This window comes from Protopterus annectens, chromosome 4.part0 (assembly GCF_019279795.1).
Source record: "Protopterus annectens isolate FY-2018-M chromosome 4.part0, PAN1.0, whole genome shotgun sequence".
Taxonomy (NCBI): Eukaryota; Metazoa; Chordata; order Ceratodontiformes; family Protopteridae; genus Protopterus; species Protopterus annectens.
The window spans coordinates 544,682,903-544,695,966 of NC_056733.1; the positions used below are offsets into that span (position 1 = coordinate 544,682,903).

The 13,064-nt window shown below is 41.5% G+C and overlaps 1 protein-coding gene across 5 annotated transcripts in view; it reads right to left on the reverse strand.

The window, feature by feature from the left end:
- Positions 1–1,153: 1,153 nt before the first annotated feature.
- Positions 1,154–13,064, reverse strand: part of ASPHD2 (aspartate beta-hydroxylase domain containing 2) — a 532,280-nt gene continuing 520,369 nt past the window's right edge. For all 5 annotated transcript variants that reach the window (XM_044068479.1, XM_044068480.1, XM_044068475.1 and 2 more), the window contains exon 4: positions 1,154–4,863. In XM_044068479.1, coding sequence (XP_043924414.1) covers positions 4,754–4,863 — 110 coding nt within the window. In that variant the 3' untranslated portion in view covers positions 1,154–4,753. The remainder of the gene's footprint in view (positions 4,864–13,064) is intronic.

Here is a 13,064-nt window from a genome sequence, read left to right on the forward strand (position 1 = left end):
AGTGTGAAGATCTAAACAATAAACACATCTGGAATGAGGGTTCTGGGGAGGAATTTTGCACCCACAGGCAGGGCATTTCTTGAATCCAGGTGCCTTGTCAACAATAAGATTAGAAAAAAACACCTGAAATCTTAAACCTGACAATAACCAGCAAAGATATACACACAGGCTGAAAAGCCCAACAACCGACAAGAAAAAGAACAACTTCTCTTTCTCTCTCTCTCTTTTTTACTTACAGAAGAAGAGAGGAAGAAAGGGTAGGAATCACCTGACAGGTAAAGACTGAGAAAACAGTAACTATAACTATAACTATAATACTAAACACCTTACTAATTTAAGGTATACACTATGAGAAGAGTACAGAGCAAAATCCCTGTAAAACAAGAGACTTGTCTGATGAAATCCACAGAATGCCATGCAAAAGAAAGGGACTGAGCTCTGGCAAACATGTCTGATTTGCTCAGGCGGCAAACAAGATCTGAGGAGTTGTTAGAGCGGAGGGTCCTTATAGGAAAGGGGGGAGCCTGAGCCTTGGATCCAAAGTCTGAAGCTGTCTACATCGGTTTCAGTCAGATCAAACATAGCCACAAGTTGAGACGGATAGAAAAGTCAACATCAGATCAGATTATATCTTCAGTCAGTACTATAAAATGCAACAGAAAACAGCCATGAAGACTGATGAGGAATGCCAGAAGTCTCAATGCAGAAGAATCAGTCCTCTCAAACATACCAACGAGCCTAAAATGAGGACAAGATATACTTTTATTTCACCACACAGATTTATTTTTTCATTAATAGTCTGTCACAGTGGAAGACAGCAATCACTTTACTCTGCATGGTAAACTGCCCTGCATTTGTTAACACACTCCAACATGAATGACCCTCATCAATGTAAAAAAAAAAAACAAATGCGGTGGCAAGCGACAACTTCAGTTAGTATGGTGCAGATAAAACAGCAAATGACAAAAATATCTTCAGCAGCTGCTACTGTTTGCAAAAAAGAACTGTCTCATCAGGTTTATAACTGATTTAAGTACTACAGCAAAGGCTACTGTTCAGGAAAAAAAATGTTTCTTGAACTGTTTTGTTTGCAATTAAGTACTTATGGCAAGGAACCAAAAACAAACAAACAAGACACCCACACTTCAGCAAAACTGGTGCTAGAGAACTTTATCAAGTTAACAATAACATTTCAACACAGGGGTTCTTTATCACAGGGTACAGAGTGATCCTAAAACAGTGACACATTTTTGTAGTTAACAAGATACATAAACATATAAAAACAGCATAAACACAGTGTTAAGAAATCAAACCAAATTCTCTATAAAACCGTGAACAGTAAAATAAAAAACAGCACAGCAGTTAGATACATGCCAATGAAATGCAGGAAAATTAAGCAGTGCAAGCAGTTAGTCTTTGCATTTATTTCTTGGGAATTCTGAAGATCGTTTTAGATTACATTTACTGTTGACTGATACATTTTCTTTACTTAAAACTGCTATGATAGTCTGACCTTTAAAAACCTGCATACAAACAATGAAGACACAGAACACAATGAAATGTGTGTTAGATTAATGAAATATCTTTTTATGTGCCTTTTGAATCTGTATTCTACTCCTTTAGCCACCAAGAATGAAAACAAATTGCATTCTATCCAGCAGGGTAGTTTTTTTCCTGAAGTTAACACTTACACAAGGACATGTAAAACCTGGGTTTGAAGTGAAAACTTGAGAAGTTGGTATACCTGAAGTTCTCTAACAAAAATTAATGCTATTCACAATCATGGATGTAGACTGATTATTCAACAATTCTGTTTTATTTCTTGCACAGCTACTTGTGATTCATGCCTGCACAGATGTTTTCTTTAGTGCCATTTCATTAAAAATGAGACATTCGTATTATAACATTGTCCCTCTCCCATTTCAAGCAGAAAGAACATACCAAATGTTTTAATGCCATTACTGGGAACAATAGTCTACATAGACAAAACTGAATGTTCACGACCCAAGCAAAAGAACATTTCTAAGATTCTATTCTGAGTTATCTGATTAAAGTTTGACAGTGATGGGTGTCTTGCAGAAAATGGAACATTTTTTTGAACATTTACCTCTGTGTGTGTGTGTGTGTGTGTGTGTGTGTGTGTGTGTGTGTGTGTGTGTGTGTGCAAGGGCGGCTGTAAGGGAAGCCAATGAAAAAGGCAGGATGTCTTTACTTTCTGACTGCTAGTCCCATCCCTGCAATGAAGACAATGCAAACTCTAAGGAACAGTGTGAGGGATACAGTACACCAAAATCAATGTGGGTATCTGGGTGAGAGGGCTTCAAAACATTTCTGTCTGGGCTATACTAACTCAAAATTTTATCACGTGCACTTAGGACCAATTCATAAATGTCAGAATGCACTCCACTGACTTTGTTCCAGCTGGCTGCTGACTTTTCTTTTATGGTGGTCAGAGATGGATTGCTACATCACTATCATCAACTAATCCTTCTTAATTTCTTAAATATACTTTAATGGACAGTAGTCTGGATGAAAGTGTATTCTTTGAAACTTGCCAATTTAATGCAGAAAGAAAGAAAATGTAAGAAACAGAATTTGATAGGTGTCAGCATGCTCTTTCTGACAGTGGTGACTTCAGTGTTACTATATAAAATTAAGGGAGTATAGGGCAAAGTCCTGACATTTAATGGAACAGAAGAGGGTAGGGCTATAACACACGTTTGTCTCTCGGACAAACTATCATTTTTTCTTTTCTGACAAGTTTCCCCATACAGCTCCATTCAGTGAAGCAACTATCAATATACTTAATATACTTATATAGCTGAACTGGGGTACACCATCACATTATCGTGGCAAATGAGCTAAAGATGAAGAGAAATATCACATTATCATGGAATGTGCTGAATATGAAGCACACAGATATAAAATGGGACATGGATGGCAGCTGGAACAAAGATAATTTAAGATTAATTTAAGGAAATACAGTTTTGCACAGAGAGTGTTGGAACACAGCAGAACAGTGCTACAAAACAGTGGTGGAGACAAGTGGGCAAAGGATGCTTAGTCAAATGAAAAGACGACATTGAGCCCAGAGAACGAAGGTCCAGCTATAACACTTAGATGGACTCAAAGAACCCATTGCTTTTCGGTCACTATGTGTGTGTTCTATTTGCAAAACTGGACATCCAGATTTAGAGATACAGCCCAGATGTTAACACACCACTCATGTAACAGAAGGACTGGATATACTTAAAGAACTATTTTCCTTATTGAAAAAAATTTGGCAATATGACCCCCCCCCCCCCAAAAAAAAAAGTCCAGGCTTGAAATACTCATAAACTGACACTAAGTAAACAGCTGGGGGACAGGTAGATACTGTCATCACAGCACATACTGAACTATACCTACAGCTTCTGACTTTTAAATCTCCACTGTGAAAGCTACTACCTGGGTCCTTACAACTCATACATCCTGAGTGGTGGACTGACATCTGAAGGGGCTGATAGGTAGGCGGGGTAAAGAAACACGTTCTAAAATGTATGCTATAATGTAATGCTATGATATTTGCTAATGCAATTTGCAGCAAATTTATTTTTGGCTGTACAAAACTGTGAAAAAGCAGCGGAAGTCCAATGCAAAAAGACAAACAGAATTATGTAGGTACCCTGCAACCTCTGGTAAAATGTTTCCTGATGCAAATGTGTTAAACAGCAACTATAACTTTCAACTTGGCACAACTGAAATTAACCATAACATTCAGGAACTCACAGCTTGTTTATAAAAGTATACCCACTGCTGAAGCTGGCCGAGTGTTCTTTTCATCTGAAAATGTGAGAGCTTTCTTTTAGTTCTCTGCATTATACGATTCAATATGTGGTAACATATACACCACTATTAACATAGTTTCACGCTCTTTATTCACAAAGACACAATAAATGTTCATTCATTTTCCAATGACTGCTTTATTCTACTCAGGATCACACAGAACAGGCACCTATCTTGTCAAACAGTGGATGCAAGGCATGAATCTGTTCCTGGAGAGGAATCCGGTCCATTTCAGGACAGACACACACACACACAGACACACACACACACACACACACACACACACACACACACACACACACACACACACACACACACACACACACACACACACACACTCTCTCTCTCTCTCTCTCTCAAACACACACTGCACATACACCAACAGGCAGTTTGAAGGGTTGCCAGTTTAACCTGTCTGCATGTCTCTGGGATGTGGAAGAAAAATGAAGCCCATACAACAAACACAGACACAGGGAAGAGATGAGGACTTAGCACCCCAGCTAGGAATCCAACCAGATTGCCCAGTAGGCAGAAAATCCCTGGGGTTTACTGTAATTACTGAAAGCAATTCCTCACATATTTTTCTCAAAGAAGATACTTAAACCCTGAACATTTCGTTTGTGTCAGCTTTTAAGAAGAGGAAAAGGTGCAAAAAAACACATATCACAGTGGTATAGCACTGGTCACAGAATGGATATAAAGCTCTCACTTTTGAATTACATTTAAAAATATATACTTGCAAATGAAATATAAATAAATAAGACTCTGAACTTTTCAAATAGAGCAAAAAAATAAAATTAAGAAGCTCATCATTTTGTGTGCACTAGGACCCACATGTACATTTGAATGTTCTATAATTCAGCAAATTTTGCTCTTCTCACTGGTACCAAAATTGTGACCCTTATCCCTTTTTGCTGTATGAAAGTGATCACCGTCCAGGAGCAAAAATAAAATCTAGTGCCTGACGTTCAGCAGCTGCAACGATTGGATGCCACAGGTCAACCATGAAGATAACCCTTGACCCTTCATCTACAGAACCTAAAAATAAAATGGGATATTGTTATCTAGAAATGACATGCATTCAGAAACATTTTTCAAAGCTAGTATTTACTTTGCTCTAAGTAATTTCAGGAGTATTTTGGTCACTCAATGTATAGTGCATGCTGCCCAAAATAATATATTCCACAATTCAAGAAATTCAAAGAAGGTAAGAAATGCAAAATGAAAGTTATGTACTTACTATAATGATAGATCTGTGTTGACTGTCTGCTTTTCTGCAGATTACTGGATCTGATGCCAGCCAAATTGGCAAGACTTCAACTTGCCAAGCTCTGCCTCCCCTACCTACAATCCCCTGCTCCACAGAGGATATGTCAGATAGTTTGCCCCCTCTCAAACTTATTTGAAGGAAAAATTGCTACATAAAAAGGAGGACAAAGGACTCCAAGGAAAGGAGCAACAAAACCTCTCCAACAAGAGGCTCACCAACAGGCAAGAGCAGGAGAGAGGAAAGGTTGAACCAGAAGGAGACAGACAACATGGATCTATCATTATGGTAAGCACATAACTTTCGTATCCAATGTTGTCTACTCAATCTACCTTCAACCTGGGGAACAGAGTCCTCAGCCACATAAAACCCCTGGTGGGGAACTATGGAAGGACACTGCACAACACGGTGGAGCCAAAAGAAGCAATGGACCTAGACTGAATGTCCAGCTTGTTCTGAGAAAAAAAGGTATGAGAGCCCACCCAAGTTGCTGCTGCACACACACACACATACCATCTAATGAAGCTCAAGGGAAATAAGCCATAGAAGCAGCCATGGCTGTTGTGCAGTAACATTTAGAGTTATCACACAAAGTCGTACCTCTCAAGGTATAAGCAAAGGAAATACAGTCTGACAGCCACTTGGATAATGCAGCCTTAGACAAGGATCTACCCAACTTAGATTTTGAAAAGGAAACAAACAACTGATTGGATTTTCTAAATGAATTTGTCCTAAGTAAAATCTCAATTGCCTATATACATTCAAACATATGTGGTCTTGTTCAAAAATTGGGAAAGAATGCAAGCAAGTGAATATACCGATTCGAATTATTCTCAGTAGCCACCTTTGGAAGAAAAGAAAGGTTCATGTGAAGGGAGACTCTATCTTTGTGAAACACCAAATATGGAGGAATAACAGTCAGAGCTTGTAACTTGGGCACCCTCCTGGATGAAGTAAAAGCTACCAGGAACAACATTTTTAGAAATAACAACTTTAGATCTGAAGTAACAGAAGGCTCAAAAGGAGGGCCTGCAAGGACTTACAACACAAAAGGTAAATGCCAAGGTGGGACAAGAGGAAGAAAAAGAAAAACTCTTTTGAGAAATGCTTCAGAAATTTTCAGCATGGCCAAGGGAATTTTATCCCTGCCAGTTGAAAATTAAATATGGCTGCCAGCTGCACCTTAATCATGGAATAACTACACCTTGTCTGAAACAAACCAGGAAGAAAATCTAAAACTATCTCTAAGGGAGCAGAAAAAGGACCAAACCCTGTATAGTCTGCCCAAAGAGCAAAATTCTTCCATGTACTGGCATACACTTTTCCCAGTGGAGAACTTCTGGGAAGAGGATAAAATATGCACAGCACTGTCTCAAAGTTTGGGATTTTGGGCCTTCAAAGGAACCGGAGAAACCATGCAGTTGACTTGTGGGACTGAAGGTTGGGTGGATTTAGACCTGCTGGATGAGAAATAATATCCAGAGTGTGATCCAGAGCTTAAGAAGAGCATCTCAGAAGAGACCACAGAAAGGGGATCCACACTTGACAAGGCCAGAAGGAAGCTAATTGGATCACTGTCACTCTGCAATGGGCTGCCTTCTGAAGAAATTTGACTATCAGGGGAACTGAAGGATATGCGTACAGAAAACCAGGGGCCAAGCATACAGAAGAGAATCTCTGGGTGACTGCCCCTGAGGACAGACTAAGGCATAACAATTTATTTTTTATTTAACATTTGTTTACCGGGAAAGTCCGACTTGGAACAAAGCCAATTTTCAGCAGAGGCCCAAGGAGAAAATACTCCAGATGCATGTTTTTATAACTTGGGAGGAAACCGCAGCACCTGGAAGACACTCCCACGAACGCAGGGAGGACAAGCTGACTCCGCACAGAAGGCACCCCAGCCAAGAACCGGTGAACCTCTTGCTGTGAGGTGACAACGCAACCGCTGCACCTCTGTGCCATCCCACAACTGCTGCATTTGGTGTTGGAGGGGGAAGCATACACATCACAATACAAAGTGCACCAGTGCTGCAAAAATCCAAGCTGCTACTCTCAGATTCAGAGACCGCTTGTGAGGAAAAAGAATATTCCAGTTCACACTGTCTGCCAGAATGCTGGACCTTCCTGGAATGTGTGCTGCAACCAGAAACCATTGAGAGGAGCTTGCCAATTACCAAACCCTCATGGCCTCGTGACAAAGCAGATAAGAATGTGTTCCCCCCTGTTTGTTCAGATACGAGACAGTGGACATATTGTGGACATATTGTCCATCTGGATCAAAATCACACTACTGGGAAGGACATACTGAAAGGCCAGCAATGAGAGGGGTACAGCCCTCATTTCCATAATATGATGTAAACACTGGCCTTCCTGGCACACCAGGACCATTGAACTTGCCTCTCTTCAAAATGCTCCTACCCCAGAAGGGAGGCATCCGTGGTGACTGTGGCCAATGGAAGAGGAAGAGGAAGAAGAAATGGTCTCCTGCTGGTTACCAAAGGCGACTCTAACCACCACTGAATCTGATTGTAACAAACTTTTGTCAACCTGATGGGAAAGTCCATCGGGTGAGTCAAACAGGACCACTGCAATGCGAGCATCCATGCTTCCCTATTAAATAAACGAACAATTGAAATTAGGAATGCTGCTTTATTTTTCCAAGGGTAAAAAATTGCTGGTCCACAGGGAAAAAAAAAAAAAAAAACAAACACATTGTGATTTGGCCTTTTCGACAATAAGCTGTCGATAAAGTGGTGTTCGAAACTTTGAAAGTTCATTTATTTAATAGGGAACTGCATCCATTGCAGAGCTCTCTTGTGGTACCCCGCCCGCCAAGGGGGCCAACCCTATGGAAGCTGCCATGTGGCCCAAAAGTTTCAAAAGAGTATACACTGGTGGTCTTGCATTAGCAAGCATGGACACTGCCTGGGATCAAAGTCCTGCTACTCTGGAGCTTGGTAATTTTACTGACTGCATCAAAGTGGTAGCCTATGAATTCTAATGTCTAGACTGCATTTAGACTTGACTTTAGATAACTGACGGTTATCCCTAAATGGCCATACAACTGCAGTAAGATGATCAGAGATGTTCTCATGGGGGGCAGTGAGGAGCCAAATGTCCAGGTATAGAAAGACCTGAAATCCCTGCAGCCGCTGGATTGCTGGAAGGGCAATTTTGAGAAGGCTCTGCAAAAGCCCCGAGATGACCCCTGCCTTGTGGGTGATGTCCATTATGGTTTCCCCACTGCCGGGGGGGGGGGGACTCTCTGAAGGAGCATCCTGGGGAAGTTGCTATGATCTTTTTAAAGGAGAGATATTTGCCATCCTTCCGAATCCATAAGAAGGTTTGCTGAGGGTTAGTAAAATGCACTCCAACTGTAGACAGTGTCTTCCCATCTTACTTGCTCCTAGGTCAAACAAGGAAGAGCCATCAAATGGGGCATTAATAAAGGATGCCTTTAAGCAGTCCGTGAAATTGCACAAACACATTCAAGTGTGGAATCACATATGCTAGTGCCAGCTGCTCGGTATGCTCCATCGGCTGTGTTGGACATGAGCCTCATGGAGATGTTTAGACTGCAGAGTCAACAACTGAGTCTCCAGTGTCCACTGTAAGTCTGGAGACTGCTGTGTCTTAAAATTCCTAGACACATTCGGCACAAGATCATGCTGAAGCCTTGTAAGGTGGGAAAGGTAATTAAGTGCCCTTAAAGCGAATGTCGCTGAGGCATAGGACTGCTTCCCTAGATGGTTCAAAGCCTAAGATTCTCTATCCAGGGGATGGACAAAGGAACTCTCCTTCGAGATTTCCTTCTTTATGGGGGCTGCCACCATGACTGCATCCATGTCTGGCCCCTTACTCCAGTGCGGCCAATCCTTGGGTGGGGCAAGAAATTTGTCAGGCTTCTTGGGGATTGGCTCCAGCCACCGAGATACAAGATCTATAAGCACATCTGGAGGGAGAACTAACCAGCGCATGGATGGGCCCACTCTGAAGGCCTCCAAAAATACTGACTCCTCTGGAGAAGGGGCTTTGGTGGTCCAGCCCCAGCACTGGCGAAGAAGCTCCAAGAGATTGCCAAAGGAGGCATTATTGCTCAGTGACTTATGGGACCCTTCTCCTTCCTAGAGGTCATTATCCACGGTAAGGGACTCCTTGGAGGAGTCCAGGTGCTTCCTCGTACACCACTTCTTGCCCAACACTTCCTGCTCCAGACAATCCGGAGGAGAAGAGGAAAAGGTAGGGACCCCAGCAAGAGGAGTAAATGAAGTCTGACTGGCATGGGCTGCCCTGCAGCAGGTTGATGACTGGTCACAGGCAAAGATGAGTAGAGGGAAGGAACACCGGCTTAGCAAGAATGACCCATCTCCTTCATAGAGAACATCCTCTCCACAACATCAAAGGGGGAGGTAGAAGATGCTACCCAGAATCAGAAAGAACCTAAAAGGTGCCAGATCCCATGGAAGCTACACCCACCCCAATATCGAGATGGACTGTTAACTACACATGACCTGAACAGGAGGGATGACCCTGAAGCTGGAAAGGTCGAACCCGGCTTGGAGATACCTGTCCCAACAGAATGTTTCTGAGGGATCTGGAACAGGGGGGTGCGGCAGCTGTGACTCATTCATGCACCATCTTTTGGAGCCAAGAGAGAAGCTCCAGCTGGGAGAAAACCCTTCAAAACCAGCTTCACCCTCCTCTCATTTATGGCCCTAGAACCAAACCCTCGCATATGGAATAGGACGAATCCAGGTGGGCAGCCCCGGAGCAGTAGATGCACTTACTGTGTGCATCCTGCGAAGGGAGTTTATGCTCCCACAAGCAACACATTTTTTAAAATCCTTACCCATATCTAAAAACTAACATACACCACTATAAAATATAAGTACACACACTAAGCTACAAGCTAAACTACCTAAGAGGACAAGCTTAACACACTAAGGCGGGAAAAGCACGCCGCTAAATACACTAACACACTTCAAAAACTTAATACTTAAAAACCCTAGAAACCTAAAAACCTAGTCTACTACACACTAAAGGGTAAGGGAGAAAGGACAAGGAGAAAACACAAGAAAAAGGATGCAGTCACAAGTGGAGCCATGGATTCAGCTGATATCTGGCATGGCAGCAAACTTGATCTGAGGTATCCTCTAGAGAGCTGGGCATCTGGATAGGGGAAGTGGAGAATGGTGAGTTGAAGTCTTTTGGATTTGACTGGTATCAGATCTGAGTCAGATCCAATAACCCAAAGTTTGAAGCCAGATGGAGAAGACAACATCTGATCAGCTGTTTTCATTACTTCAGTCTCTTATGAGGCATCATAACTGGTTTCAAGCAATGCATTAACAATGTTAACATCCTTCTGCAAAATGTCCTCATTTAACCAGATGACTAAATAAGAGCTCATGTGAACATTGTGTGTGTGTGTGTGTGTGTGTGTGTGTGTGTGTGTGTGTATGTTTCATACACTTGGTGGAACAACTTGGTAACTTCTGTTTCTTCTTAGTGATAGAGAAAGATGGTTATGAACAGAGGTCATGACCAATTAACTAGTGTAAGTCACAGAGATACAAATTCGATCAGCTAACGTACCCTTTCCTAAGAAAATAATCACTCCCTCCCTATAACTGATCTGGGACTGACGTTGCAGGATAGAGATGTGTATTGAGAGGAAGCTTGAGGAATGACTACTCATGTAAGAAAGCATTAAATCCGAATACAAGATAAATATGGTTATAATCTGTAGATGCACAGGCAGCTACAGGAACACCTGACCTGTTGGAGATGCACCATGTCCACAAAACTGAACTGGTACACCACAATATGAGTAGTACAATGTTGATGGACAGGAATGCCTGCACTGCAGCTCCACACAAAAGATGCCAAGTGGGGATGGCTGCACTGCCAGGTGCTAACACTCGGCAGTCCTTGGGTTTTGATGCACATTCCACAATTTTTAGATATGCTTAAACATAAATACCCTTGTAGCTTTGCATAAATGCTTTTATGAGTCAGGCACCCTAAAGCCTGTAGTTTTACTGCTGTAACTAATCTGGTCTCTATTTGAAAGTAGAGTCTAGTTATTCTAATTTATTACTGCAGATAGCAAGGCTATGTTTTACGAGTGATAAAGCCCTGATTATGACCAAGACCACCTGAGTTTGATTAATGGCAGGTGCTGGGAGAGTTGAATGGAGGGGGATAGTGGGAATAAAAGCTATATGTTGGCACATACATTCTGGGGGGAAAGAAAGAAGATGTGGGTCCCAATTCACTGACTGTTCCTGTAGTAAGGACTGAAGGACAAAGGAAGTGGGCTTACCTGTCCCAACCTGGTGATAGGTATGGGTATGGAAAAATACACACATATTGGGTAAGGCACATGTCACCCCACAGTGACACGGATACTCATGTTGGCTACTGGGCAGATGGGGTTACAGCCATGACAAATACATCCTTGTTGTCTAGGTGCCAGTGAGGATACAAACTACTGATATAGCTGCTTGTATGATGAACCTCTCCAGCCAGCCCCTGCCCTCACTGGGAAATGCCCAAAATGGGAAGAAATGGTCTATGCTCATGGGGGTAGCCTTGGTGTTGACATGCACAGCAGGAAAAAAACACAAAAAAGAACAATGCAGATGATCAAAATATGCATTACATACTGTGTGTGCCTGTTATAGGGCTAGAAAACAATTTTTCTGTCTGATCAAATTACAAATTAATTCAGTGAAAGGAAACGCTTAAAAGCAGACAGGCCCAAATCAGAATGCTATATACAGTAACAATATAAACACCTCAAAAGTGACATTCTTTTACTGAAGGGAAAGATCCACTGCATCTTGAACAAAAGCCCAATTCATAGACCCCCACATGTGCCTTTGACCTAGATGACCACTCTCTCCTGCGCAGTCATGTGTCAGACATGGGTATCAACACACAAGCCTGTCTGGTTTAAAGATCTTCTTACCGCAAGTTCCTTCAGGGTAAAATTTGGCACAACAGCAGCCACCATTCAAAACAGTGTTCCACAAGTTTCACTTGCTGTACTACTTGTCTTTTCTATCTTCATAAATAAACTACCTCTGGATCATTAACATCTGCCTCTAATCTTATATACTGATGACAAGGTCATTTTCAGATCCTGTCACCAAACACCATCACCAACATTTACAAGTACAACTTCAAGATGATCTTTTAATCTCTTACTTCTTGTTTAGTTTCCAATACACTCCTACTAAACCCCAATAAAACCAAATCTACAATAGTCAGAATCTGCCAAAAATTCTCTATAACTTCAATAAAGCCAAATCTATGATCTCTGGAATCTGCAAAAAATTCTCTAGAGCTTCAACAAAACCAAATCTATGACAGCTATAATCTGTCAAAAATTCCATAGAAATACAATAAAACCAAATCTATGACAGCCGGAATCTGTCAAAAATTCTCTAAGTGTCCCTCTGCATGGGACATCAAAGATCAAAACATCCCCACAACTGAGACAAAATCCTTATTCAAATACCTTGGTATCCGGCTTGATCGAAACCTAAACTTTCAACTTCACGTTGAGAAAACTAGAACAAAAATGAACCATCTACTATTCTGTGCAGATAAAATTTCCCACTCTCCCCACCTACTTGTATGGTAGCCATCAGCAAAGGTATTTTTCTTTCCCATTTAAACTATGACCTTCCCATAACAGCTGTAGCATCAAAAAAAAAAAAAAAAATCACTGCAACCCTGAAATCAGTTGCAAATAAAATTGCCACTTCGCAGGCAACTTCCCCCTTACTAAACACAGCTGACCATCTTAGAGAATCTATTTAAGCTACTAAAACAGGATTCATTTACTTCCCCTTTCAGTCAAATGTATTCACTGAAGTTTCACACAATCAAGGCTCTCACTGCAAACACCTAGAACAAACTACACTCTACCAACCACAGCTTTCCTCTTCTAGACTCAAAA